Source organism: Anser anser, assembly GCF_964211835.1.
Source record: "Anser anser genome assembly, chromosome: 1".
Taxonomy (NCBI): domain Eukaryota; kingdom Metazoa; phylum Chordata; class Aves; order Anseriformes; family Anatidae; genus Anser; species Anser anser.
In genome coordinates this window covers 77,538,482-77,566,115 of record NC_139720.1, presented here as the reverse complement: position 1 = coordinate 77,566,115, position 27,634 = coordinate 77,538,482, and the positions used below count along the sequence as shown (strand labels likewise).

The window sequence follows — 27,634 nt, the reverse complement described above, 5'->3', positions numbered from 1 at the left end:
GAGAAGAGGCCAACCCCCAGCTCCCCACAGCTTCCTTTCAGGTAGTTGTGGAGATTCCTGGCAAACAGTCTACGTGCAAGTCTTGCAGAATCTTTGCATGCTTTCCTAGTTCTCTGTCTCTCTCAATGAGCTGTTCTTACTCTAAAGCTGTTAGTTTTGTAGGGTAAAGGCAGTATTGTTTGTATGCCTATACACTGCCTGGAACCATGGAGTCCCAGTCTGTGCACAAGGACAGTGCGTGTAATGATCAACATTGCCATATTAAAGTGGGGTCACCCATAATTTTTTTGACTTCTGTTTTTCATTTTGTTTTTAAGAGGTACAGAGATCCTTGGCATGTGACCCAGTGAAAGAAGAGAAATCACATCTAGGGCCCTGGTTTCCTGAGGCAGTAGTGGAAATGTTATTTTTCAAAAGCTTTTTCTTCAGAGTGGCTCAGATACTATCCTTCTCAGGTGTGAATTTATCCTAAGTTTTCATCAGGAAGATCAGATTGCCCCTGTGTTTTTTTTCTTTTCAAACTGAATATCTGATTGCTCTGGAACAGACCATCTGAGAGTGAAAAAGATGCAGAGGAAAACTGTGTAGTGATAATTAGCAATGATTGCTTCTCTGTAAAGTTTGATGTCTGGTCCCATTGGGCACTTGTAAGGCTGAATACTATTCCGAAACCTGCTGTTGTGTGATGCCTACAAAATAAATAACTTCTTCAGTGTTTTTTTTTTTTTTTTTTTGTAATTTCAAAGGTGCTTCTTTCATCAGAGATGAAAAATGTGGAGGCAAAGTCAGAAAGTGTTTGGGGTGGTTCTACTCCAATGTAAATTAGATTCTTCCTGATAGCTTCATTGCTAGCGTTTTGATCCTTCAAGGAGCATAGCTATCAAACTCCTGATTCACAGTAATTAGGCATGCAAGAGATAATCCCTGTTTTTATTCTTTTAAATGTAAGCTTTCAGCCCTTCTTTCCATTTTACAAGCACTCCAAATATCTAAGCATATCCAATATTACTCTTATTAACCATGTACACTTGAATTTCACACTGATTTGGTTTATACAATGCATGTTAATAACTATGTCCATGTTATCCTACTTTTTTTTTTTTTCTCCTACTTGTGAATACTTCTGGGTCTGCACTTTGTGTAACTTTGCACTTTATTCTCTTTGAAAGCTTTAGTTAAGGGTAATATTTTTCTAGGATAAGGTAAACTGAAAGGCCGACTTGACCTGACAGAGGCAGTAATGACTTTACCAACACACTTTTGGGGATTCTAGCAAAATGCTGATTGGAATGGGAATAAAGATTTATTGTAACATGCTCTCTGTGAGTGTATATTTACAAAAAAATGTTAACTTGAAAAATGGCACCTTCTTACTCAACAGAAATTGAGGACTTCTTTCATTTCCCCAAGGTTGGTCTTCCCACTGAGAAAAGTGAGTTTTCGTTCCTGTCATTCCTTCAGAGCGCATACAACTACAGAAAAACAAGTTATATTGTGTATTTTGCCATGCTCCTAACTAGTGCTGCCAGCTTGATGGTTTTCTTTTCATCATACATTTGTTGGGTGCTAAGATTTTACATGACTCTGTTATCTTCTCCATAGAGAGAATCTCTGTACTCTTCTCCATAAAGTTGACAATGCATAAAGCAGATCAAAATCAAACCTGATTTACAAAGACATCTAACAGAGGTCTTGATTTCAAAAATCGTGTGTTCTGATAATAATAACTTTCTCTTTAAGCCTGTAAGAGCAAAACTCTGGCTTGCCTGTTGGACCTGATAGGATCCTTCTGTGCCTAAGCTGAAATTTGAGCTGGTGTCTGACTGAAGGGGGGGGGGGGGGGGGGGGGGGGAGATGATGTAAAACTACTGTACATATTCCTTTGGTTTGATAGCAGCAGAGTTTTCCTAATATAAAAGTAAGGTGAACTAGTACATATTCTATACTGTAGATATATCTGTGCTTAATCCTATTACAGGTAAGGGAGTGAGACAAAATCTGTATTTTAAAAACTCTACACATTCCAGTGTACTGTTGTGTTAGCTCAAAGAGAATTGCCATCTACGGTGTCCCCTTGGACCGGTGTCCCCTTTTCTGATGTGTAAGACTTTCGTCTTCTTTCCTGCTACACAACACAAAGAAATGTACTCCCAGACACCAGAGGCTGAGCCTTTGTCTTGTCTGTCTGCAGAAGGAGTCTAGTTTATGGCTCCTTACTGTCAGTAACAGCTTGTTTTTCTCCTGAGTTTCAGTCCAAACACCCTGGACAACAGCTCCCTGGTCTGCTGTAAGTTCTTTCTTTTGCCTTCCTCCCCAGTTTTGTCTGGCTTTGAGATGTCTCATAGGTAGCCTCCAGACTTCCCCACTTGTTGCCCCTGTTCTTCAGTCTTTACTAGCATCTCTTTATAAATGGTCTTTTCGTCACAGTTAGGGGGTCAGTTCACTCCACCATTTATACTTTCTGGGCTGCTGCCATGCCTCATGGAGGTCATGTAGCTTATTTTACAGCAGTGTAACTTTTCTGGCGTTTGTGGGCTTACATCTCTTTTATACTGCAGCAGGAATTTGGATCATGTATAAAAATGAGACAACCTCCTTCCATTTAAGTAGATTAGCCAGATACTAGTGTAATTTGTATACCTGGTGTGAAATTCAAAGTGTTTGTTCATTCTAGAAATGAATTACAGCTTTTCATTGTCAAATTTTCAACTATAGAGTGATGTACTCGTGATTGGTGTCAGATAGGGGTTGCAATTGTTTTCCTATTGCCTATTCCTTTATTGTGTAGGTGTTTATTTATTTATTTATTTATTTTCTCAAGGTAATACTGTGTAATAATGTTCTCCTGTTATTCTGATAGCTTTATTGTGGATTTGAAGGTATAAAAACATAGATAAACTTTGTAGAGGGAGGTAATATATATATATACATATATATATATATATTTTTTTACTAAAGCAAGGTAAGTGTAGCTCTTGTAGTGCACACTTTCTGTGTGGATGCCACAATACAGACTTTACTGTTGTCCTCTGTTTTAATTTTTGGATGGGAAAACAATTTTCTAAGATGATTAGTAAAATGTAGAACAGAGCTACAGTTTAATGCACATATTTTTAATGCTTTGTAAATGTTGGTGCATTCTTCATTTACATAATTTAATCCACAGAGTTTACAGTCTTTCCCAGTATAACTCAGCAATTAAAGACAGACTCTTTTCCCTTTCAGATTTGTGGAATTTAAACTCATCTTCTGTGCTTGATGCACTAACTTCTGAAGTTTAACTGGCTAGTTTCTAAATTTCATCAAGCAATGTAAAGTCAAAACAGTCAGAGTGTTTACTTATCACAGGCAATAAAAGGTGAAATGAGGATTCTGCAGAATGACTACACATTCAGTCAGGGCTTTTGATTAGTTGGCATTTACCTAGCTTCAGCTGAATTATGTGTTTCTTTTGTTTATTGCTCCATAATTAGAATCTTGTTGCTCATACATATTTTGTGATTTTTTTTTTTTTTGCCTGCCGTGAGGAGTTCTCTGTTATGGCGTTGCCCTATTTTAGTCATTGTTTCTTCTTGCCTGTCTGAATGTGCAATATCCCCTCTTGTCAGCCTTCTCGCATAACCTTAAGATTATAGGTACATTACAATTTCTTTCTCTAATTTTCTCAGTTTTTTTTTTTTTTGTATTTTTGGTCTTTTTTTAGATCACAAAGCTATGCTTCACAATTCTGAGTCCTTTCAGTTAATGTATTATGATGACATTTGTCTGTGGAACTTTAAAGTAATTTTGATATTATTTAAATGTTCTGCAGATAAAATTTTTGGAAACCATATGAAATTATTTTGTTAAACATCTCATTGGCTGGCCAGTTATGGCTCATTTTGAAATCTCCTTAAAGCTTGAGTACATACAGAAAATCTAAGATGTGTAGCACTCACAGTTTGACAGTAATCCAAATCAGTCACTGTAACAGCCCTTTTACCTGTCAATTTAAGAAGTTTCTTCAACCTTCTGGCAAATGGGTCAACATCCCATCATTTATTGTTGTACTTCCAAGGAAGCTAAATGCAGTATAACTTGCAAAAAATTGACAAGTATGTGTGTGGCTTTGATGAGTATCCTTTTCAGCAGAATTCATGAAAGTTCTCTTTCAAAAAGCATTTTCTCTGAAATTACGCTTTTAGGGCCTTTTTCATTTCACTAACATATGCCTAAGTACCGTTTACTGGCATGGCTCTCCAAATTCCTGTCAAAAGGAGTCAATTTAAAAAACACAGTTTTGTACTTTTAAATTTGTCTTTTGATTGCCATATCTGTATGTTTTCCCTTCAACAGATGTCTAGCTACTTAGTCAAGGGAGAAAAAAGATGTCTCTGCAAAAAAGATGAGCCGAGTAAAAATGATTTTTTTTTTTTAACTTTGGCTGTGTGTTAAGAACAATTTACTCTGTGCATTGATATCCTTCCCACATGTTTGGGACTTGTAGGGAATCATCTGTGATAGTTTCATTTGAATGAGGAATAGGAACTTTAATTTGAGGAAAGGAATAGAAAATAAATCAGTTCCAATAGAGTCTGTATTGCAGCCTGTAGGTTCCCTGTGTTGTCAAATTCCTATTGTCTGTGCTTGGAGTGCCATGAAAAGGCTGCTGGCAGATCCTAAGCTGAGATGTGATGATTATTATTCTATTAGCCACACTTACTTAACATCTTTCTTCAGATATTTTTGGCACCTACAGGTGCAAAGTGCTCTGTGCCATCATCTCCAGTGCAGGAGACTTTTAAAGGCAGCAGGAAGCCTTTAACCCAACCTGACCTCCTGAGTAACTCCAGCTGTAGGGTGGCATCGAGCGATTCTTCAGTCTAGTACAGGAGTGATGCTTCAATCGCAGCATTACTGCTACAAGGCTGCAGTTGCTGTGCTGCAGCACAGGCGCTGCTTCTGGATACAAAAGCCTCTTTATGTTTACCATACCCTTAGCAGTAAGTTCCAGTAAATAACTGCTGCATTCAAAAGTCTGTATATTATTTCCACCATCCCTGGGAATACAAATGTGGGAGCAGAGCTGCTGGCTTTGCCTGCCAGACTCGCAGTAACAAAATACATCACTATAGATTAAAACATAGATTTTTAGAAAGTTTGCTACCTGGGTCTACCATGCAAATGAGACACATGAAACACATTACTTTACCAGATCACTCAAATGCATGAACAATCAAAATATAAATGAAATAAAACACACATCCAGATTGCAATCAGAATACTGGGAACGTGAGCCATGATCCTAAATGTAAAGTTCACTGTAGAAAAATATAGTTTTTATAGAGAATATATTTACATTTATATTTCTACCCCCTGGCTGCTTGAGCTGTTAACTGAATGATTGATTTTCTTTTCTTTTGTGCTTTAGGTTCTTTAGAGTGCTACTCTGGCTGTGCAAATGGGTAGGAATTACATCAGCGTTAAGAGACAATGAAAATCAGGATCTATTGGGTGTACAATCAGCTGTGGGTAGGATATTACCTCATCTGCTGGGTCAACAAAGAAAACTTGCTCTTCTGTTATGTTTATTGCAAAATCATTGCAATATTTGTTCCTTCATTTATGCTTGTTGATTCATTGTAATTTCACCTATTTACTGCTTATCTCTAGCCATAATAGTAATAATAGTCTCTTTTATCATTACACACTCTCTCTATAGGTATAAATGTGATATATATATATATATATAAAAATATAAAATTACATCATTCAATACTTCGGAAGTAATTGACGCTATTGTATCTAGCAATGAAATTTGTATTAAAAGCTCTCCATGTTATGGCTTGATATTTTTCCCTATGTACACGTGCATCTGTTTAGGAATTACAGATTTTTTTTTTAACCTAACTAAGGTGTGACCTTTACATTAGAGGTTTCCTTCATATTGACCAGACCAAAATCTAAACCTATTTTCTTTGTTTTTCTGCTTTATTTTTAACTTTCTCTTTTTCTTCCTTTTGGAATACATTTTTGTATGTTGCAGCAGGAAGGAAGGGAAAAATGCCAAATGCCAGCTGCCTGAGATCATGCATCCTGCTCTGTGATGCTCTTGGAAAGCGTGTCTTTTCACCATTTACTGACTCAGTGTATGAAACCCTGTGCAACTATTCCCTGTGTTAATCAGTGTGAAGAGGCAAAGGGGTGCTTGTGGGGAAGTTAACTGTATAATAGTAGTGGATGTGACTGCATGTGGTATTAGTGAGAGGTTTCTGGGAGGCGAGGCTGCAACTCCCAGTGGAGTGGTGTTTCATTGGGTTTCTCTGAGCACAAGACTGTGGTAGGAGTCACATGGCAGCTTCTCTTTCTCTTTAACACCCCCTGTGCTTGTCAGGCAAGCTCACTAAGGATGAAAATTCCAAAAGCAGGAGGATGGCTAGCTTGTATATTGATGATCCCATAGTGGGGAAATGTCATCTAGGAGGGGACACATACGTGAGTCACATAATATCTGAGGCTTGAGAAGTCTGAGGAAGTGTTTTATCTCAACCCTAGATGGCATGACAGAGTATGGCTCCTGCCCTAAGACACACGGATTTTGTTCTTGTTCTGTTGTAGGATGAAATCTCTGGGTGTGCAGCGAGTTCTTAGCTCCATGTAGCTTAGCTCCTGTTATGTATCAATTACTGTGAGTTCAAATGGAGCTGTAGCATTTATTTGAGGTATGGAGTTTAGATGTCTGAATTGTAAGCAGGAATAGAAATTATTTAAACAAAATACTGTAGCCTGTGACCTACAGCTTTGCCGAACTAGATGTGAAAGACTTACCCATTTTGAATCCTAATGTGGAACCATTGCTAATTTATCTTTAGCATAGTGTTTTAAAGCAACCTTCTCCTTGTTTTCCTGCAATACTTGGAATGCAGTATCTGTCAGTCAGTTCTGTCTACAGGTATCTTCTTCAGGCTTAATGAAACCTTGGTGAATTTTTTTGCTGCTGAAATGAAAGCTGTGCTACTAGACTTTGTTATGAATAAAACTACAGGCCGTTAATTCATTAATATTCATACTTTAAGTTGAATATGAGCCAGCAGTGTGCCCTGGCAGCCAGGAGGGCCAACCATATCCTGGGATACATCAAGCACGGCATCGCTAGTCGGTCAAGGGAAGTGATTGTCCCGCTCTACTCTGCGCTGATGCGGCCTCACCTCGAGGACTGTGTGCAGTTCTGGGCACCACAGTACAAAACGGACATGGAACTGTTGGAGAGTGTCCAGAGGAGGGTGACGAAGATGGTGAAGGGCCTAGAGGGGAAGACGTATGAGGAGCGGCTGAGGTCACTGGGCCTGTTCAGCCTAGAGAAGAGGAGGCTGAGGGGGCACCTCATCGCAGTCTACAACTTCCTCGCGAAGGGGAGTGGAGAGGCAGGTGACCTATTCTCCATTATCACCAGTGACAGGACCCGTGGGAATGGTGTCAAGCTGAGGCAGGGAAAGTTTAGGCTAGACATCAGGAAGAGGTTCTTCACCGAGAGGGTGGTCGCACACTGGAACAGGCTCCCCAGGGAAGTAGTCACTGCACCAAGCCTGTCTGAATTTAAGAAGAGATTGGACTGTGCACTTAGTGACATGGTCTAAACTTTTGGGCAGACCTGTGCGGTGCCAGGAGTTGGACTTGATGATCCTTATGGGTCCCTTCCAACTCAGGATATTCTATGATTCTATGATTTTCAATTGAATCCTGATTATGAAACATTAGGAATTTCATGGGCTCGGAAGATTTTCATGCAAAAACTAAACAAAACTCAGTAGTTCTGGTAAAGTTTTCCTTTGGGATTTAGTTTTGAAATGAAATTGCTTTTGAAAGGAAAGAAAATATTTCATGTCTGAACTTCTATATATTAAAACTGATCTCTGTTATCAGACTCTCTAGGCAGTTTTCTGTAGTGCTTTTACTCTGCTAGATGTCCAAGGGTGTAAGGGAGTTTGTCTTGTGCTGGACCAGTATCTGTGTTTTCAGGTTGTCTTTTCTGTCATCAAAGCTGGCAGGTCTTTCACTCCAGCTCAAGAAGGGACATTATCTTTCCTCTTCTCAGTGTGATAGCATGGGGCAGGTCAGAAACGTGGTCTCCATCATCAGCTCATAGGCTGATCATTCCGTACATGGCCATAGGATGTTAGTACCATGGCCTGTATGCCCAGGTGCTCTTCTGTGCTAGCCTGGATGTTTTGGCAGACAGCATCCTTCTGCAGGTGGGTATGCAAAGAACTCCTGGTACAGTTAAATCAACCACGTCTTTTGACTGTGTCCCTGGGAGATGTACGAGGGGGATAAGCTTTATTTGGGTGTTCTACATACACTAGGCCAGCTTGTCTAGATTGGTGGTAGAAACAATGAAGGTAAATACCCGAAAAGTGCCATGCATCACAAAGGCAAAGTAGACTCTGAATAAAAACAATGAAAAAACGTGGGCTACAACCATTCAAGACAACAACAGTCCCATTTATTTCTAGTGAAAATAATACAGATACTTGTTGAGGGGCATGAAAACGTAATTAGGAGTAGAAAAGGGATGCTATAAAAACAATGTATTTGAACTACTTGATATCCACGTATTCTGAAATCATTACACCCTTATATAGCAGGGAAAAAAAATGGGAGAAAAACATGTTGTTGTTATTAACTTGGTTGTTACAATGGAATAGTCTAATAGCCTTTTGTTTCCAAATATCAGGAATGGCACTGTCAGGAGACGAGAACAAAAATGAAAGATCTAAATGGTCCACTTATGCTCTTACTTTGCGCAGAATCTTAGTAACAATGAAAATACAAAAAGAGGAAAAAAAAAAAAAAAAGAAAAACACAAACAAACCCGATCTGATTTGATAATCGCGGGTCACATTTTCAGAGGTTATATCCCTAGGAGAAAAAGCATCTTTTTGTATTTCAAGTGACATTTTTTTAGCTGGAAAAAAAAAAAAAGAGAGAATATAATGTACAACATTCACGATGTCATTTTACAATCTTTTTTTTTTTTTTTCCCTAAGTCTGCCCTTTAGAGACTATCCAGACATGAGAGGAGAGCAACATCACTTGAATACCTCTCTTTAATTGACTGTCTGTGAGAGCTTTAAAAATAAACTTACAGATACTGTGGAGAGATGAAACTAGAGGACACAGTTACATGTCTTATCAAAAGCCAACAACCAGGCTGTCCTATCTCTTGCCATGAGACTTCCTATGTGAAATAAAGAAACCTAAAGGAGAAGTTAAAATATTAAGTTTTGAAAATGCCAAAATCAAATTTTTAAAGGGTGGAAGATCACAGCAGTCCTTGCATGACTTCTGTCTTTGTGAAAGGATTACATCTGAAGCAGTACAATGAGTATAACAGGCAGAGTGGAATGGTTTTCTTATCCAGAGTAACAAGCTGTGGGAATGGAAATGTTGTTTTTGCAGTGTTACATTGTATAGAAGGAAGGAATGTGGTATTGAAATATGCTTACAGTGATAAGAAAGCTCAGCAGGTGACCTCCTAAAATGCAGACAACCAGACTCCTTAGAGCAATCAGGTGAAAATCATTATGTTAAGTCAAGCCAGATAAGGGGAGAAAACATTACCATCTCAAAAACAGGCCGGCAACTGAAGGCCAGGCATTGTCTGTGAAGCATCAGATAGATTGTGAACCTGGATTACCCAGTCAATGGGGAAACAGGGGAGGGTCCTGTCATCAAAAAGTATATAAACTGTGTTTTGGAACTAGTGGGCGCGCTCTCCTGCTTGTGGGGCGCCCGCCATTGCAATCGCGAATAAATTACTACTTCACTGAGATCCTCGCCTGAGCCTAAGTTATTGGCTACGGAGTGTTTCTCACAATTTGGGGGCTCGTCCGGGATCCAGTCACCTACCGGGGAGCCCCACCGCCGCAGCAGCAGGAAGGCATGCCCCGCTGATTTCAGCGGTCCTGTGCATCGATGGTGGCGGCTCTGCGGAGAGCTGACAGAGGGCCCGAGACTGATTAAAGGGGCAGGATCCGTGAAGTATTGGGGAAAAGGAAGAAGGTAGGCACTCAGGGTTTTAAGAATTGATCCGGTAACTCTGTGCACAGACCAAGGTAAGAAATCTTAAGTATTGCCTTGGGGGTCGGGTGAGACTCTGTGTGATGTGTGATTGAGACGTACTTTTGTACGAAGCGAGTGTGGAGTCCTGATCCGCGGTTCCGTAGCTCCGCGAGGGGCGCGGCCGGAGACGGACGAAGCGTGAGATAAGGGAGAGAAAGGAACAGTCTCGGGAAATTTGGTGTGCGGTAATCCTTGCACGGGGTAGTGCTTGGAGTACACCAGGGAAATTTGGTGTGCGGTAATCCTTGCACGGAGTAGTGCTTGGAGTACACCAGGGAAATTTGGTGTGCGGTAAGCCTTGCACGGGGTAGTGCTTGGCAGTACACCAGGGAAATTTGGTGTGCGGTAATCCTTGCACGGGGTAGTGCTCGGAGTACACCAGGGAATTTTGGTGTGCGGTAAGCCTTGCACGGGGTAGTGCTTGGCAGTACACCAGGGAAATTTGGTGTGCGGTAATCCTTGCACGGGGTAGTGCTTGGAGTACACCAGGGAAATTTGGTGTGCGGTAATCCTTGCACGGGGTAGTGCTTGGAGTACACCAGGGAAATTTGGTGTGCGGTAAGCCTTGCACGGGGTAGTGCTTGGCAGTACACCAGGGAAATTTGGTGTGCGGTAATCCTTGCACGGGGTAGTGCTTGGAGTACACCAGGGAATTTTGGTGTGCGGTAAGCCTTGCACGGGGTAGTGCTTGGCAGTACACCAGGGAAATTTGGTGTGCTGTAATCCTTGCACGGAGTAGTGCTTGGAGTACACCAGGGAAATTTGGTGTGCGGTAAGCCTTGCACAGGGTAGTGCTTGGCAGTACACCAGGGAAATTTGGTGTGCGGTAATCCTTGCACGGGGTAGTGCTTGGAGTACACCAGGGAAATTTGGTGTGCGGTAATCCTTGCACGGGGTAGTGCTTGGAGTACACCAGGGAAATTTGGTGTGCGGTAATCCTTGCACGGGGTAGTGCTTGGAGTACACCAGGGAATTTTGGTGTGCGGTAAGCCTTGCACGGGGTAGTGCTTGGCAGTACACCAGGGAAATTTGGTGTGCGGTAATCCTTGCACGGGGTAGTGCTTGGAGTACACCAGGGAAATTTGGTGTGCGGTAATCCTTGCACGGGGTAGTGCTTGGAGTACACCAGGGAATTTTGGTGTGCGGTAAGCCTTGCACGGGGTAGTGCTTGGCAGTACACCAGGGAAATTTGGTGTGCGGTAATCCTTGCACGGGGTAGTGCTTGGAGTACACCAGGGAAATTTGGTGTGCGGTAAGCCTTGCACGGGGTAGTGCTTGGCAGTACACCAGGGAAATTTGGTGTGCGGTAATCCTTGCACGGGGTAGTGCTTGGAGTACACCAGGGAAATTTGGTGTGCGGTAAGCCTTGCACGGGGTAGTGCTTGGCAGTACACCAGGGAAATTTGGTGTGCGGTAATCCTTGCACGGGGTAGTGCTTGGAGTACACCAGGGAAATTTGGTGTGCGGTAATCCTTGCACGGGGTAGTGCTTGGAGTACACCAGGGAAATTTGGTGTGCGGTAAGCCTTGCACGGGGTAGTGCTTGGCAGTACACCAGGGAAATTTGGTGTGCGGTAATCCTTGCACGGGGTAGTGCTTGGAGTACACCAGGGAAATTTGGTGTGCGGTAATCCTTGCACGGGGTAGTGCTTGGAGTACACCAGGGAAATTTGGTGTGCGGTAAGCCTTGCACGGGGTAGTGCTTGGCAGTACACCAGGGAAATTTGGTGTGCGGTAATCCTTGCACGGGGTAGTGCTTGGAGTACACCAGGGAAATTTGGTGTGCGGTAAGCCTTGCACGGGGTAGTGCTTGGCAGTACACCAGGGAAATTTGGTGTGCGGTAATCCTTGCACGGGGTAGTGCTTGGAGTACACCAGGGAAATTTGGTGTGCGGTAATCCTTGCACGGGGTAGTGCTTGGAGTACACCAGGGAAATTTGGTGTGCGGTAAGCCTTGCACGGGGTAGTGCTTGGCAGTACACCAGGGAAATTTGGTGTGCGGTAATCCTTGCACGGGGTAGTGCTCGGAAGTACACCAGGGAATCTGGTAACTTATAGGTGTGCGGTAGCCCTTGCACGGGGAAGTGCTTGGCAGTACACCCCCATTTTCCAGGATAGGAAAAATGGGAAATATGAGTTCCAAGGGACAGGGAGATATCCCTGGGGGAGTGCCTCCCGACTGTCCTTTAGGAAGGATGTTGAGAAATTGGAAGAATAACCCCAAAACTAAGGAAAAAGATAGGAAGAAAATGGTTAAATATTGTGTATCAGTCTGGACGAAAGAACCAATTAAAGGAACTGCAGTATTTTGGCCAAAATACGGGTCTGACAAAGATTGGGTATGTCAGGCCTTAAATTTTTATGTTAATAACAAATTTCCATTTTCGGAAGAAGAATCGGAGTATGCAGCTTGTTGGATACAAGGAATAAATTTGAATTTGAGCAAAAATCAGAATAAAGAGGGAAAGAAAAAGGAAGAGACAAGTGATAAATGGGACCTTCTGGATAACTTACCTCCTCCTTATAACCCCCAAGTTGCTGCAGCAGCAGCGGCTGCTGTAGCAGTTTCTCCGAAAGAAGAGACAGGAACTATAGATAACATTAGCTCTGGGAACAGGAGGTACCCCAAACTGGTAAAAGAATTAGAACAAGGTAGAAGAGGTACTGAGAATTTTGCCTTCCCTGATACTAACAGCACTAACACTATCTGTGTATCCTCTTAAGTGAACTTCCCCCCCTCCTTACCAGCAGAGAGGTTAGGAGTTTCCTAGGACCTAACTTATACTCTTGGGGAGGGGGAATTATGTATATAAATATGTTGTTTACAGGGAAAGAAATGGGAATGATCAGGAGGAGAGCTGCAATACAAAAATGGGAAAGAACTCATCCTCCAGGACCAGGGGTAATACCGGCAGGGCAGAAATAACCACTTGCCGATCCTGGCTGGAAGAATAATAGTGTGCAACACAGAAATCATATGAGAGACTTGGGGTCAGAATGAGAAAGTACTTGGGGATGAATCCTGAGGACCCGGTATCCCAAGGGCTCTTGAAAGTTCATTTTGTGATTGAAGCCTGGCAAGATGCACAGAAAATGCTCCAGAAGGTGGGGGGGATGTAGTGAACAGTCACTGGGGGCCCTCCTGTGGGAGGCCCTGAACGTGTGTGTCAAGAGGGGAGATGAGAAGGAACAGCAGAGAGTGAAACTAATGGTATTGACAGTGTAGCAGGTAGTCAGGCAGAGGGTTGGAGAAAGAGGAAGAAAATCTTCAGGGGGAGTCAGGGCCAGGATGGAAAAGAGGGGAAGAGAGATGAAGGAATGGCAGGCAAGGAAAGCTACCCGTGTTGCGGCCTGAATCTTAGCAGGGACAGGCTTTGATAGGATGTTTTAAGTGTGGGCAGGCTGGCCACTTCAGGTAGGAATATCCTGAGTGGAAGAAGGAGGAGAGAAGGAAAATGGGATGAGGGAGAAAGGTATGGAATTAAGTTGGCTAATGACTGAGACTTTGGAGAAAGTACAGGCTGGAGAAAGATAGGAAGAAGTGTTAAGAAGAGTTATTGAAGGTGTTAAAGGTGTGGTATGTAATGTTTGACAGAGCTGTTTTTTTGAATGAGTTGGGAAAGTTGAATGAGCAGGGAAAGAGGATGTAGGCATTATCTAAGTAACAGTCTAGAAGTTTTGGTATATTTGCTGTGGTGTTTGGTCAGTTTCCCAAGTATTGAGAAGGGGGGGGCGGGGGGGGGGGCAGCCTGCTCCACCAGGGGCCTCTCCACAGGCCGCAGGGGGCTTCGGCTCCGGCGCCTGGAGCGCCTCCACCCCCTCCGTCTGTGCTGACTTTGGTGTCTGCGGGGAGGTTTCTCACTCCTCGCTCTCCCAGCTGCTGTTGAGCAGCAGGTTTTTGTTTGTTTGTTTGTTTGTTTTCGTGGATGTGCTCTCACGGAGGCACGGACTGTGTTGCTCATAGCTTGGCTCTGGGCAGCGGTGGGCCCCTCTGGGGCCGGATGAAATTGTCCCTTATCTGCTACGGGGTGGTTTCTGGATTCTCCTCATGGGGGCTGCCACTGCAGCCCCCTCCCGAACCTTGCCATCAAACACAATACACAGGGGCAGCTAGGTCATTGCTGGCCTGTAAAGTATCAGGGATTAAATTAACTAATGAAACCCTAACGAGTGATGGGGGTAGAAGGGGCTGGGGTAACAGTGCCACCTTTGGGGGGTACCAAGCTGAGACTAGGGGATAAAATGATCTCTGGGCAATTATTGTATGTACCCAAGGCAGGGACTAACTTGTTGGGAAGGGATTTGATGATGAAATTGGGCATTCAAATAGTAAATAGTTAGACTGGAATAACAGTGGTATTAATGGAGTGCTCTCAGGCCCTGAGAGCAAAGATATATTCACCTCTGACTGGAAAGACTCTGAAGTGGGGGCGGAAGCAACAATACATATGGACAGTTTTACCTCAGGGGTTTACAGGGCCTCTGATTAATTTGGGCAAAGTTCTAGAACAGATTTTGGAGCAATTCCAACCTCCCAAGGAGGAATTTCTGTTACAAAATGTGTATGATCGTTTATTGTCAGGACAGGAGAAAACAGTTGTGAAAGAAACTACTAACAAGCTATTCAACTTTCTGGGAAAGCAGGGCTTGGGAGTATTGAAAAATAAATTACAATACGTAGAAAGAGAAGTCAGGTATTTAAGGCATCTAATGTCTGAGGGAAAACTGAGAATAAATCCAGAGAGGATTCAGGGAATTGTTGAAAACTAAGAAAGAACTAAAAAGTTTTTAAGAGAGATTTCTTTAAGGAATCAGGAGCCACGAATCCTGAGGGAAAATGGATACTCCCTGATGGGAGAGAAATGCTGAATAAAGCACCAATGAGGCAAATATGATGTTTTACATCAAGAGAGTCATTGGGAGATGCAAGCAATGTGTGATGTTGTGCTAAGAAAGTATGTCTGTGTAGGAATATACACTTTAGTGAAGCAAATATGCAGAGGATGTACCATATGTCAAAAAGCAAATAAAAAGGTCATTTGTAACTAACCTAGAGGGGGACGGGAGCCAGGGATTCGACCTTTACAAAGTATACAGGTAGACTTTACTGAGTTACGTAAAGGAGGGAGATTTAAGTACTTGTTTGTCCTAATTGGCCACGTGACTGGATGGGTGTAAGCTTTCCCCTCTTATCTGCCACTGCAAACACGGTGGCTAAGGTATCACCGGAGCAAATAGTCCCTAGATATGGGATAGCTGAAAACATTGATTCAGATCAAGGAAATAATTTCACTTCACAAGTACTGCAAGGGTTAATGCAGGCCTTAGAGATTGAGTGGGCTTTTCACACCCCCTGGCACCCCTCCTCTTCTGGGAAGGCAAAGCGAATGAACCAGACATTAAAGAAGCAATTAACTAAATTAGTGTTAAAAACCCAACTTCCTTGGGTAAAATGTTTACTTTTAGCACTCCTCCAGGTTCAAACAGCACCAAGAAACAATATAGGAATTTCACCGTATGAGATGCTGTTCGGATTACCCTGTCTGGGCAGAAGGGATGAGATACCACAATTCGAAACAAGAGAGTTTTCTTAAGAACTGTGTTCTGGGGTTGTCCTCTTCTTTGTCATTTCTCAGGACCCGTGGGAAATTGGGTCCTGATTCAGACCTGGAAAGGATCAACTCCGGCCCGAATGGGAAGGACACTTCCAAGTACTACTAACCACTGAAACAGCCATAGGAACTGCGGAAAAAGGTTGGACTCACTATACTCGAGTGAAGGCATCCGTCGACCCTAGTACCTGGGAAGCTGTTCCTACAGAAGACTTGTTGGAAGCTGAAATCGAAGAGAAAAATCTCATAGTGGACTCTGAGCGGGATAAGAGCTTGCGATTGTAAACTAACCTTTTATTTTCACAGGTAACTAATGAGTGTGACTTGTGATTAAGAGAAAGGACTGGCCTATAGTGAATTGAAGTGTTCCCAAGGGGGGTTTGTTATGGTAGTAGTGTATATCTTATTCTTTGTATTGATAATTATTTGGAAACCTAAGGTTTAAAAATAATGACAGGGAAAAATCAATTATTAATTTTGTTTTTAGTGATTATAGGCCTCAGAGAAAGCCTTGGTCAATTGGCAACTTGGAAAAGGCATGACCAGATAATAGTAAGATGGGATACCCCATAAAAATATGGGTGAATGTGACAGAGGGTTATGTACCACAATCTGTCATGTTTGATGTTTGTGAGGTGTTAGCTTGTGGAGATTTAAATGCCCAATGACAACTGAGCAGAGACAACAAATAACTGGGAGAGGCCCAACAGCCAGATTGAGAATAGCTGTATGGAAACAATCCTCTATTGCCATCAGAGAAAGGGAGAAACTCAAGGAGAAAACAGGAGAGAAAACAGGAGGCCCTCTTTGAAATGCGGCAGTTCAAACATTTGAGATTGAAACAGGGTATGGGGTTGTGAATGCCTGGATAGAATGGGTCAAATATACTGTCCAGAGTCTCAACCATAGCAATTGCTATGCTTGTGCCTCGGGATGACCGATTGCCCAGATAGTGCCCTGCCCATTGGGGTGGACCAAGGATTCCCAGGGAATGCGATGTATGATTGCATTGTACCAAGAAAAGACTGCCTGGGGAAATGAGGCCTGTAAGTCTCTCTCTTTGCTATTCCCTTCCTTGCATGATAGCAGTATCAGGGCTCCCCCTGTATTCTCCACAGCTATAGGTAACCATACAGCTTGCCTCTCACGGCAGGGTGTGAGTGCTACCTGGCATCTGGGAGAATTTGCCTTGTGCACGAGGACCTTGAATGCTACCGAGGACTTGATGGGAAACTATTCAAGATTTGAGATCCCCAGGGCAGATCTCTGGTGGTACTGTGGAGGGAAGATCTTACGGTCCACCCTACCATCTAACTGGGGAGGCACTTGTGCACTTGTTCAATTAGCTATACCCTTCACCCTGGCATTTGAAAGAGAAACATCACAAATACCCAGAAGAAGTAAAAGAAGCTTAGGAGTATCATTTGATGATAGAGCATACGTAGATTCTATTGGGGTGCCTAGAGGAGTTCCCGATGAACAGGAAGCCAGGAATCAAATTGCTGCAGGGCTTGAGTCACTGTTCTGGTGGGTAACAATCAATAAGAATGTGGATTGGATTACTTATATTTACTATAATCAGCAGAGATTCATAAATTATACAAGGGATGCGATACGAGGAATCGCTGAACAACTAGATGCCACCAGCAAAATGGCTTGGGAAAACAGAATAACATTAGATATGATTCTTGCGGAGAGAGGTGGTGTGTGCATGATGCTGGGCAACCGTTGTTGTACTTTTATCCCTAACAATACTGCCCCGGATGGCACAGTAACTAGAGCATTGCAAGGGCTTACCACCCTTGCCAATGAATTGGCAGAAAACTCAGGAACAGACACTTCCATCACAGGATGGTTGGAATCTTGGTTTGGTAAATGGAAAGGAATGGTAGTGTCCATATTTACATCCTTGATTGTAGTAGCAGGAGTTTTGACAGCCATTGGTTGCTGCATTATCCCCTGTGTAAGGGGACTTGTCCAACGGTTAATTGAAACTGCACTTTCGAAACAAATGACCATGGATCCACCACCCTACTCAGATAAGATGATGATATTAGAAGAAATGGAAAGCAAAGAAAGTGAAGAAGAGGAAGACATCTACCAAATTACACCTTAGAGAAAAATTTTGCAAAAATCAACAAATTATAAAAAGAGAAAAGGGGGGAATTGTGGGAATGGAAATGTTGTTTTTGCAGTGTTACATTGTATAGAAGGAAGGAATGTGGTATTGAAATATGCTTACAGTGATAAGAAAGCTCAGCAGGTGACCTCCTAAAATGCAGACAACCAGACTCCTTAGAGCAATCAGGTGAAAATCATTATGTTAAGTCAAGCCAGATAAGGGGAGAAAACATTACCATCTCAAAAACAGGCCGGCAACTGAAGGCCAGGCATTGTCTGTGAAGCATCAGATAGATTGTGAACCTGGATTACCCAGTCAATGGGGAAACAGGGGAGGGTCCTGTCATCAAAAAGTATATAAACTGTGTTTTGGAACTAGTGGGCGCGCTCTCCTGCTTGTGGGGCGCCCGCCATTGCAATCGCGAATAAATTACTACTTCACTGAGATCCTCGCCTGAGCCTAAGTTATTGGCTACGGAGTGTTTCTCACAAAGCCTGGCAAGGATGTGTGTTTAAAAATGCTGTGTGGCAGCTACAGTCATCTGCCATGTTCGAACGTTCTTGTTCTATGCTAGCACGTGTGAGACTGGGTTCAGCACAAAGGCTAATTAATGACCCCTTATCTCTGCTGGGGACCCAAATGTTCTCAACTGATAAACTCCACATCCTGCACTTTCTTACTGCTGTCCTCTTCCGAGTTCCTTTAGCAGCTGAAAGAGCCAGAAGCAGGCCCCAGGAGAAAAGTGAGAAGGAAAGCCCTCCAGACCTTGAGAAGTTGGCTGGTCTGTGGTGCTTAGCATGTAGGGAGTAATCAATCCAGCGCATTCTTGTGATGTTAATAGCTTCCTGTGGAGTGAATCATCTTGATGATCACTAGATTACCTTTGAATTGCTTTTTGTTTGAGAATAGATTTTAATGAAAAATAAAGTTATTTTTAGTCCAGTAGTTGAAAAAAATATTGGAGGGTCTGACAATATCTTCAAAAAAGAAAAAAAGAAAGAAAAAAAGCAACCAGAAAAGGAATATGATGTCTTACTAGCTACTCTGATTTTCATGGTGTTTTATTTAGTTGCCAGAAGAGATTTGCAGCTTATTAAAACTTCTGACATTGTCCTTTCCAAATTGCAACCTCTGACAGGGAACAGCACGTCATTTTTTGAGCCTCCTCCCTCAGAGCATGTCTGTATACCTGTAAAAGATTTCTACTGGCCAAACGTAACGGAGAGTAAGACATGAACAACGTGAACAAAAAGAAACGGGCCAGCAAGAATATAGGTGTAGTACTTGCTCAGAACAATGGGATAATCAAGGTATGCAGAATTATTAAGTGCTGTTGCACAGAGACCCACAGTCCCTTACCACTCTAAGTCTTCAAGTGAAAACCTAGTGCCCTCCTTCCATCATGCCAGCAGCTCCTTGGGGTGAGCTCTGCTGGTTTCGGAGTGCCCTGGAGCTGGCAGTGTCCTGACCCGGTGGGTGGTGACTTGGGCCAGCCCCTGCCTACCTGCCCCCAGGCTGTCCCACTGCAAGAGCAGCCCAACAGGTTGCAGCTCCAAACTAGCTCCAAACTAGCGTGTGGGTGAGCCTGCCTGGAATAGGAAATTGGACTAGGTATCCTGACATCCCTCCCAGCCTGAATTACAGTATGATGCTGAAACCAAGGGAAGCACCAACCGGGTGAAAAAAGGTGTCCCTTTAGGTGAAATTTCCATTGTTCTGTAGTGCCGTGCAATAGGCATACCGTTTCACTAGTGTGTATAATTTAATGGACTTCTAATGTTCAGATTCTGATGTATATACTGCATTACTGAGACTTCAGTCTTAGGTTGGGTTTAGCCCCTGAGGTCTATATCCGTGTGGAGGAGCTAGCCCCAAATGATCTTTTCTGTTGGTTTGCAACAAATGTCCTATTCTGTTTGTTTGAGGAACCTACACCCTCATATAATGAAATGATACTTTCCCCATTTTAATCTTATATTGCTAAGTATTTTATTATTGATGTAGAAAAATGTTATTCAGACAAGTTCATGAATTACTCTCATGCCTCTGGATCCATGCTATCCTTTTGTCCCATTCAGTAGTGCATTTAAATGAACCCACTATTTCTGCAAAGATTATATTACGTTGGATTTTTTTTTTTTAATGTTTCCAGGCAGCCCAATATCATCAAGCTTTTTCTTTTGATCATCACCCGCAGCATACTCTAAACACTTTGAAGCATTAGAGCTCCTAAAATGTTTCCTAGCTAACCTTTCTCTGTTGTAGTTTACTTTGCTGTTTATCTCAAATTACCTAGCTGGAACTAGGGGGTAATTGTTTGTTTGTTTGTTTTGTTTTGTTTTACTGAAAGAAATATCAGTAAAAATATGTTTTATAAAATTTGGGATTTGTGGAGTTTAAAATTTGGTTTAGAATATTTAGATAGTTCCTTCTTACATATAAGATAAATGAAGCATTTTTAAGAGGCTTAAATTTTTTTCATTAATGGAGAAGAAAAAAAACATCTAGTAGAATTATTAAAGAAAGTCAACAGTGCTTCCATGCTGCCAGAAACCAAGCTCAGTGTTTAAATTCCACTCATATAATTGCAAATTTCCTAGAGAGATCAATCCTTGCTGGTTGTCTTTAATGTCTTTTTAACTAGTGATTCTCGATAGACATCATTGATTTATCAGAACTATTTAGAGGTAAAGCAAAGGCAAGAATAATTTTTTGATTAGTGGATCTTTTCTTTTTAGAAGCACATTGTTTAATATGGTAGCTAAAAGGAAGTGTATTGTTTTTAAGACATCTTAAAAAATAAAAGCGAAAAGCTTTAAACTTTTGTACCTATCATATGATAACTAAATCCATCTTTTGGTGCCAGTAGAAGTTGAACTGATTTCCTATGCTGCAGCTCTTTATTCATATTAATGGGATCAGAGGGCCCTCAGGAATTCAGAGAGCCATGCCTTTAACTGTTATTGTCTTTTATACAAAGTAGTATTGGAAGCCCTTTATATTTTTTATGGGCTGAAACTGACCTTATTTATTGCATATACTGTGTGCTACTAATAGGATTTAAAGAACTTTTTTATTTCTGTAGCAGGATGGGCTTTTAGTAAATCAGCCACATATACGCAGATGGGCTTCTTGACGCCTTCTTCAGAGTTCTTCTGCTTGCTGTCTTTCCTACCCCCATCCACGTTCAATGCAGGCTATTATTGCGTTTCACAATTATTTGTATTCTGCTCATGCTATTGCAGAAACATTCATCCTCTATCAGTTCTACAGGGTTAGGAATGATCTCAAAATACTTAGGAACTGTGCGTTTGATTCTGGATTAGTCTTTGCGATGACCTTACATATGTATGAAACAGTGTTGTGGGATCCTTTGGTGCTCATGGAAAATATATGGGTAGTACCTCTTACTAATCAATCAGTTGGTCTTGCAAAATTCCCAAATATTTTGCAATCTTTAACTGTGCATTGTTCCACCCTCTCAAAAGAGAATAATTCAACATGTGAGTATATTTTCTACTTTTTCGTACAACAGGTGTAAGGGAGCAGATACCCTGATATTTTCCCTACTCTGTTTTGGTTTCAGCTTGTTACTGTTCTTCCATCCTGAAATGACTGAGGAAGAAAGTACAGTTAGAATTGGAGGACATTGTCACTGGGCAATCATATTATTTGCATTATGTATGCATTTCTCTAACTAGAGTATTATAGTTAATTACTTTACTAAAAATTTCATGCCTGAAAGTTAAAATGAATGCCTACATACAATAACTTCCTTGGCTAGGAAATGGTATACTGCAATGCAGGAGATTAATTTAAAAATTTTCTACTGCATTTTTTTTTCAGGATTGCAGAAGAACTCATTAAAATCATATAATAACTACTCTTGTTGTTTAATAGATGTGCATAATATTAAAAAAAGTAGTTTTTCCCCCTGAAGTGATGATGTGCGCTTGTTTCCATGGAATATCTAGTCAAAACTACAATTTTTTTTTTATTATTTTTTTTTAATACTTGAGCCTAGAAGCATTGTATCAATGTAACCATGGCATACAGCATTTGATATACTTGACTTTTTCTTGTCTGCTCAGACTTGGAGTAGATTAAGAAAGGAATGGGAAAAGTGGAGGACTGGCAAACCCTTAAAAAGCAGCATCTGAAAGAAAGGTCTCCAAATTCAAAAGATAAATGGTTGCTGTCAAACAGTCAGTGTTGTGCAATATTAAATAACCACTAGAATACCTGGTATGTTTGAACGTCTTTTTGCTGTATAGTGCCAGTGAACCAGAAGATGAATTGCTGTCCCACGTGTATGTGCTGTAAAGTGTGAGCTTGTAAGTCTGAGTCAGTTGAATTCTAAGCGAAAGGGTGTTGGCTGTGTAGCTTTTAAGGTGCTGGCAAAACAGAGCAGGCTTGAGAATCCCACACAGTGGATGGTGTTTTCCTCCAAGCTCAGCATGGCATCTGATATTGTCAGGTGGTCAGGTAAAAGGAAGGAATTGCTGAGTGTTTCTTTGGCTGCAGGCAGAGTTTATTGACTCATCCTATGAATAGAATTTTATCCTTATTGTCACACAGGATAAAAAAAACGGAGTTATCCAAGTGTATGGAAAGGTGTTTAGGGAAGCCAACATAGGCAATTTATAAATTCTGGTCAAGATGCTTTTGAAGATAGTTGTACATTATTCTTCCATTTTGTACAGTTTACATGGAACTGTGTTTCTCCACGGAAAATCTAAACGCAGCTATGTAGAATGAAGCCTATGTCCTTCGTGAGGCCTCCCTGTTATGGAAATCATAGAATTATAGAATATCCTGAGTTGGGAGGGACCCACAAGGATCATTGAGTCCGACTCCTGGCTCCACACAGGACCACCCAAAAACCAGACCCTACATCTGAGAGCATCGTCCAAACACTCCTTGGACTCCAGCAGGCTTGGTGCTGTGACCACTGCCCTGCGGAGACTGTCCCAGTGCTTCACTACCATCTGGGTGCAGAACCTTTCCCTAACACCCAGCCTGACCCTCCCCTATTGCAGCTCCATCCCGTAATGTAGGAAGCTATAACTTTTTTCAGAGTAGGAGAAACCCTCCCCACACCCAATAGGTTGAGTTCCTTTTCGTAATTAATCATATTTCCTTTTTCTTATTTTTATTCAAAGTTTGGGGGTCCTAGTGCATTGCAGATTATAAAGTTTAGATCCAGAAATCTTACAGAACTTTGGAATTTTTCAACCATTAATTTTACCTAGTCATGTAATTCACACAAAATAGAAGCACTCCCTTCCCATTCCTGGAGCATTCACTTTAAAATACTGTTTATGATATACCCTTGGTAGTCTGTTTTCTAAAATAAACCATTACAATTTCCAAATATGAAATTTTTCATAACCCCGCATTGTGCTATCCTGACTGTGTGAAAGCTTATTCAATTGAATTAAATGCCATGGTAGCAATTTGAAATGTTCTTTTAATCCAGTGCAAGTGAGTACTTGCAGTGACTTCATGCTGGGTGGAAAGCTATTAGAGAGCAGACCATTTTGAAGTTCCTGCTAAGTACAGCTTGGACTAAAAGTAACTGCCAGCTAGTTACTGGCAGTACATATTTTTTTGTGTGAATATGTAGGTATGTTGCAAAGTGTTCTTTTGTATGTGACTGCTCTACAGTTAATATTCCATGCATCCTTTTGGATATAAGAGGTTTACCTGCTGTGGCAGAACATTGTGTTCGGTCTCCTAAGTGGTCTTTTGCAGTCCTATGCACTCCTGTAAATACAAAGTGGAATACTAATCTCCTGAAAAAAACTTACTGTCTGAACTACATATTTGCAAACAGCACAAAGTTTACGTGAAATTGAATGTTTAATTCCACTTGGATCCTTGATAAAGACTCTGCTGTCATGGCTGAGACATGTTTGCATGACATTACAGAGAAGCTTGCTCCACCTGGACCCTTTCTCTTTTGTATGAGCAGTGAGTTTCAAGTTTCATAATGTGTCAATTGGCAGTGCCTCTGTGGAGCAACGAAGCTATTAAAAAAAAAAAAAAAAGCAGTAGCTGGGGGTTCATTTTAGGGTCTCTTTCCCATCTCCTAAGGGGATTTCATAGCCACTGTCACAGTTTCTTGCAATAATTTCTTTGTAGTCAGATATTGGGGTTTGGTAGTACCTGAGTCCAGAATTTGGAAAACCAAGCTCAGCTTATTTTTTAATAGTTAGCATGCACACAAAAGGTCAGCGTGTTACATACCTGGGTCAGTCTGGCAGGAGTTTCGTTCTGATCAATTGCACAGAATAAGTATGCTTATACCTATCCCTCTGTTTTGTGACAGTATTACCTTATGGGAAACGTTTTTGGTTTGCTTCTTGCTTAACATTTCACATATTAGTGGAGCACAGAGAGCTTTATATGAGTTTAGCAATTCTCAGTGGAGCATACATCATGATTCTGACAGATTTTTTGCATGCAAAATATAGGTTTCAACAGTTTCACTGATGTGCTTTTGCAGTAGACCTTTGCATGAACACAAAACAATTTAGATTTCCTGAATGCTTTATAATTCCTACCAGTCAGTGTGGTTTCTTAAAATGCATGCATCTTCCAGCCCCCAACATTCAGTCAAGATTTATGATATTTTCTGCCCTTATGGCACTCATACACAGACGCTTTCACTCTAACCCATTTTTCTTCTGCTACTCTACATAAAAAGACTTCTAAATTACTATTAAAATATTAGATGCCTTTCCAACTTTGTGCAGTTATTTCAATCAGTAACTACAAACAGAAAGGACAGGTGGAAAATAGGGGTATGATTGAAAATTTCTGAAGTTATGAATTACTACCACACATGAGACTTCTTATGCAACAGCACAACCAATTTTAAAGAAAATCTTCCTGGAAAAAAGTTCATCTTTTATTTTTCAAAAATGATTAGATGGTCTTTAAGGTCCCTTCCAATCCAAACCATTCTGTGATTCTATCATCACAGGAGGACTGTGGCAGGTTGGCTGAAAGGGACAAGTGAAATGCAGGGGAACACAGCCACCATCTTCATTCCCTTACAGAAGACACACTATCCCTGCATGAGTGATGCTGATGCTTTTTGGAGAGTTACTGTCAAGCTGTCGTGTCTTCCTGCTTGACAGCTCCACTGGAGGAAGAAAAGGCCCATCGGACTGAGGATGATTTGTAAACAATAAAGAAAGGAAGAAGGAGCATTTGGCACCCTACCATGTCTTACAGTGTAAAAATCAGTGCCATGTTACCTGTAGTTGACACAAAGAGAGCTGTCTTTTCAACTGTCAGACGCTTCCTTATGCAAAAGTGCAAGAAAGCAACATTAAGGGCTGAATTTGGCTTCTTGTTAATTCTCAGGATTTTGTTGGCTCCTTAGGAACATTGGTAGAACCAGGCAATTTTCCTCAAGGTGCTTTATTCTCAGAAAGGACAGAGAGCAGCCCCATGCTCATGGCAGCACAGCTGGGAAGAGCCGAGGACGATGAGCTGCATCCCTCGGTCACCAGTGGTGCAGTGGTGAAGAAGTGTCCAGGTCCCTCAGCAGAAAAGCCTCCCGGCACTGTGCCTGGGCCATCTCGTGCTCCCCACACGCACAGCTCCCCGAGCCCCCACACCCACCACAGCCATCCTCCGGGGCACATGCCCCCGGGGCACACCTCAACTCTGCTGCAGCGAGCGCACCTTGCGGGGCCCCAGCTGCCTGATGTGGGCAGGGCCGGGAGAACACCGGGTGATGGCTGCGGGGATGGGGGCTGAGAGACGCTCCCAGCAGTCCCAAAAGCACAAGCCAGCACCCAAACCAACTGGTCGCTTGACCTCCAAGCCTTGCATACCCACGCAGTGTGAGTCTAGGCACAAGACCAGCTGGGCCAGGCCGGGCACCCAGATATAAGCTGTGAGGGCCACGCAACACAGTCCATCGCTCAGTCTTGTCACAGCCTGTTGCTCAGTGGTGTCACTGTGATGACACTTCTCTTGTCTGTTTATGTCAGGGTATGATTGTTTATCAGACTCAATTTCCCAACTGAAGTCTACTTTGAGGGCTGTTCCGTGTCTTAAGTCTACATGCTTTATTTATTTATTTATCATTGTTTGGAGGTTCATTGTTGTTGATTTAAAGCTGTCACATTACATGTCTGAAGGCTCTCAGGATGAATGGGTACCCCACGTGTTTCTTGGGTTTTTCAAATAACATCTTAGAAGCCAGTGTCTTGTTTGTTCTGTTACCTGTTTAAAACCGTCATGACACTGGTCCCTAGAATGGGCATATCTAGGAGTGCTTCTAAAATCTGCTTCTTTTCCTTCTTCTTGTAGAGTGTTCATCGTGAAGGTATTCAGCGCTTTTCCTCAAACTCATACCACTTAAGCGCTCTGAGATCCTTAAAAACAAAATAAATTGTATAAACATGGTAGTATGGTGGTGATAGATAGGTGATAGATTTGCTGGTGGCACTCCCCGGCAGGCTGGTACCACCAACGTTGGGACCTGGCAGGGCAGAAGGAAAGGCAGCAGGGAAAGGGGGAGAGCAGCACCACGCTCATGGCAGCACCAGCTCTGTTTTGAGTGAGACCGAGACTTTGTGGAGTAATCTGTATGTATTTATTTATTTATTATTATTATTATTATTAAATTCAGGAGAAATGTATGCCCTGCTAGTTCTGCCGAGGCGGTGGCCTCTTGCAGGGTGTGGGGAAATACTCCCTGTGTACTCAACTCTCGTCCCCCTGTACTTGGATAGGCTGCACCTTGACTACTGTGTTCAGTCTTGGGCCCCTCACTACAAAAAGGACATGGAGGTGCTCGAGCGAGTCCAGAGAAGAGCAACAAAGCTGGTGAGGGGTCTGGAGAAAAAGTCTTGCGAGGAGCGGCCGAGGGAGCTGTAATTGTTCAGCCTGGAGAAGAGGAGGCTCAAGAGTGACCTTATCGCTCTCTACAGGTACCTTAAAGGAGGCTGTAGCGAGGTGGAGGTTGGTCTGTTCTCCCACATGCCTGGTGACAGGACGAGGGGGAATGGGCTAAAGTTGTGCCAGGGGAGGTATAGGTTGGATGTTAGGAAGAACTTCTTTACCAAAAGGGTTGTTAGGCATTGGAATGGGCTGCCCAGGGAAGTGGTTGAGTCACCAACCCTGGAAGTCTTTAAAAGACATTTAAATGTAGAGCTTAGTGATGTGGTTTAGTGGAGGACTTGTTAGTGTTAGGTCAGAGGTTGGACTAGGTGATCTTGGAGGTCTCTTCCAACCTAGATTATTCTGTGATTCTGTGATAAATTGTATAAACATGATAATTTTGTGGTGACAGGGTGATGATAGATTTAGTGGTGGCGCTCAACATTGGTAGAACCAGGCCATTTTCCTCAAGGTGCTGTATTCTCAAAAGGGACAGTAAAAGCCGAGCACCTTTTTGCAAATTTAGAAATGCTTATTTAAAAACCCATTTGATTTTAATTTATGCTCCCAGTGTTTTCAATGTTTTTGACATCTTCAGCATTAAATCAGAGGCTGAACACTGTAATTTTTCCTGTTTTCTCAGTGAGGACTTGGTTGGTGATTAATGTCTTTGGCAGTGAGTGGGCAAAAATTAATGCATTAACAACCTAACAATGAAATCAAAGTGAATTACAATAGCATTATCTAAAATAAATTTTATTTTGTTAGTACTATGTAATGTTCTTTTAACTGATGACAATGATTTATTTCTGCTTAGATGAATGATGAAACTAATCAGGGAATTGCTGGATAGATGCTCCGTTAAATTACTCCTATATTCAACTGGGAGTCTTCAA

At 42.0% G+C, this 27,634-nt stretch overlaps 2 protein-coding genes across 5 annotated transcripts in view; both read left to right on the top strand.

The window, feature by feature from the left end:
• LOC310896847 (syncytin-A-like) overlaps positions 1-26,584 on the top strand; it is a 39,710-nt gene extending 13,126 nt beyond the window's left edge. Inside the window, exons 2-3 of one of the 3 annotated variants that reach the window (XM_083829684.1) lie at positions 5,411-10,041; positions 15,737-26,584. In XM_083829684.1, the coding sequence (XP_083685810.1) occupies positions 16,704-17,828 (1,125 nt within the window). In that variant the 5' untranslated portion in view covers positions 5,411-10,041; positions 15,737-16,703 and the 3' untranslated portion in view covers positions 17,829-26,584. Of the gene's footprint in view, positions 1-5,410; positions 10,095-15,566 lie in introns of all 3 variants that reach the window. The other 2 variants (XM_083829683.1, XM_083829682.1) reach the window with 2 other exon arrangements.
• Positions 1-27,634, top strand: part of ST8SIA1 (ST8 alpha-N-acetyl-neuraminide alpha-2,8-sialyltransferase 1) — a 158,135-nt gene that overhangs the window by 54,686 nt on the left and 75,815 nt on the right. The window lies entirely within an intron of this gene.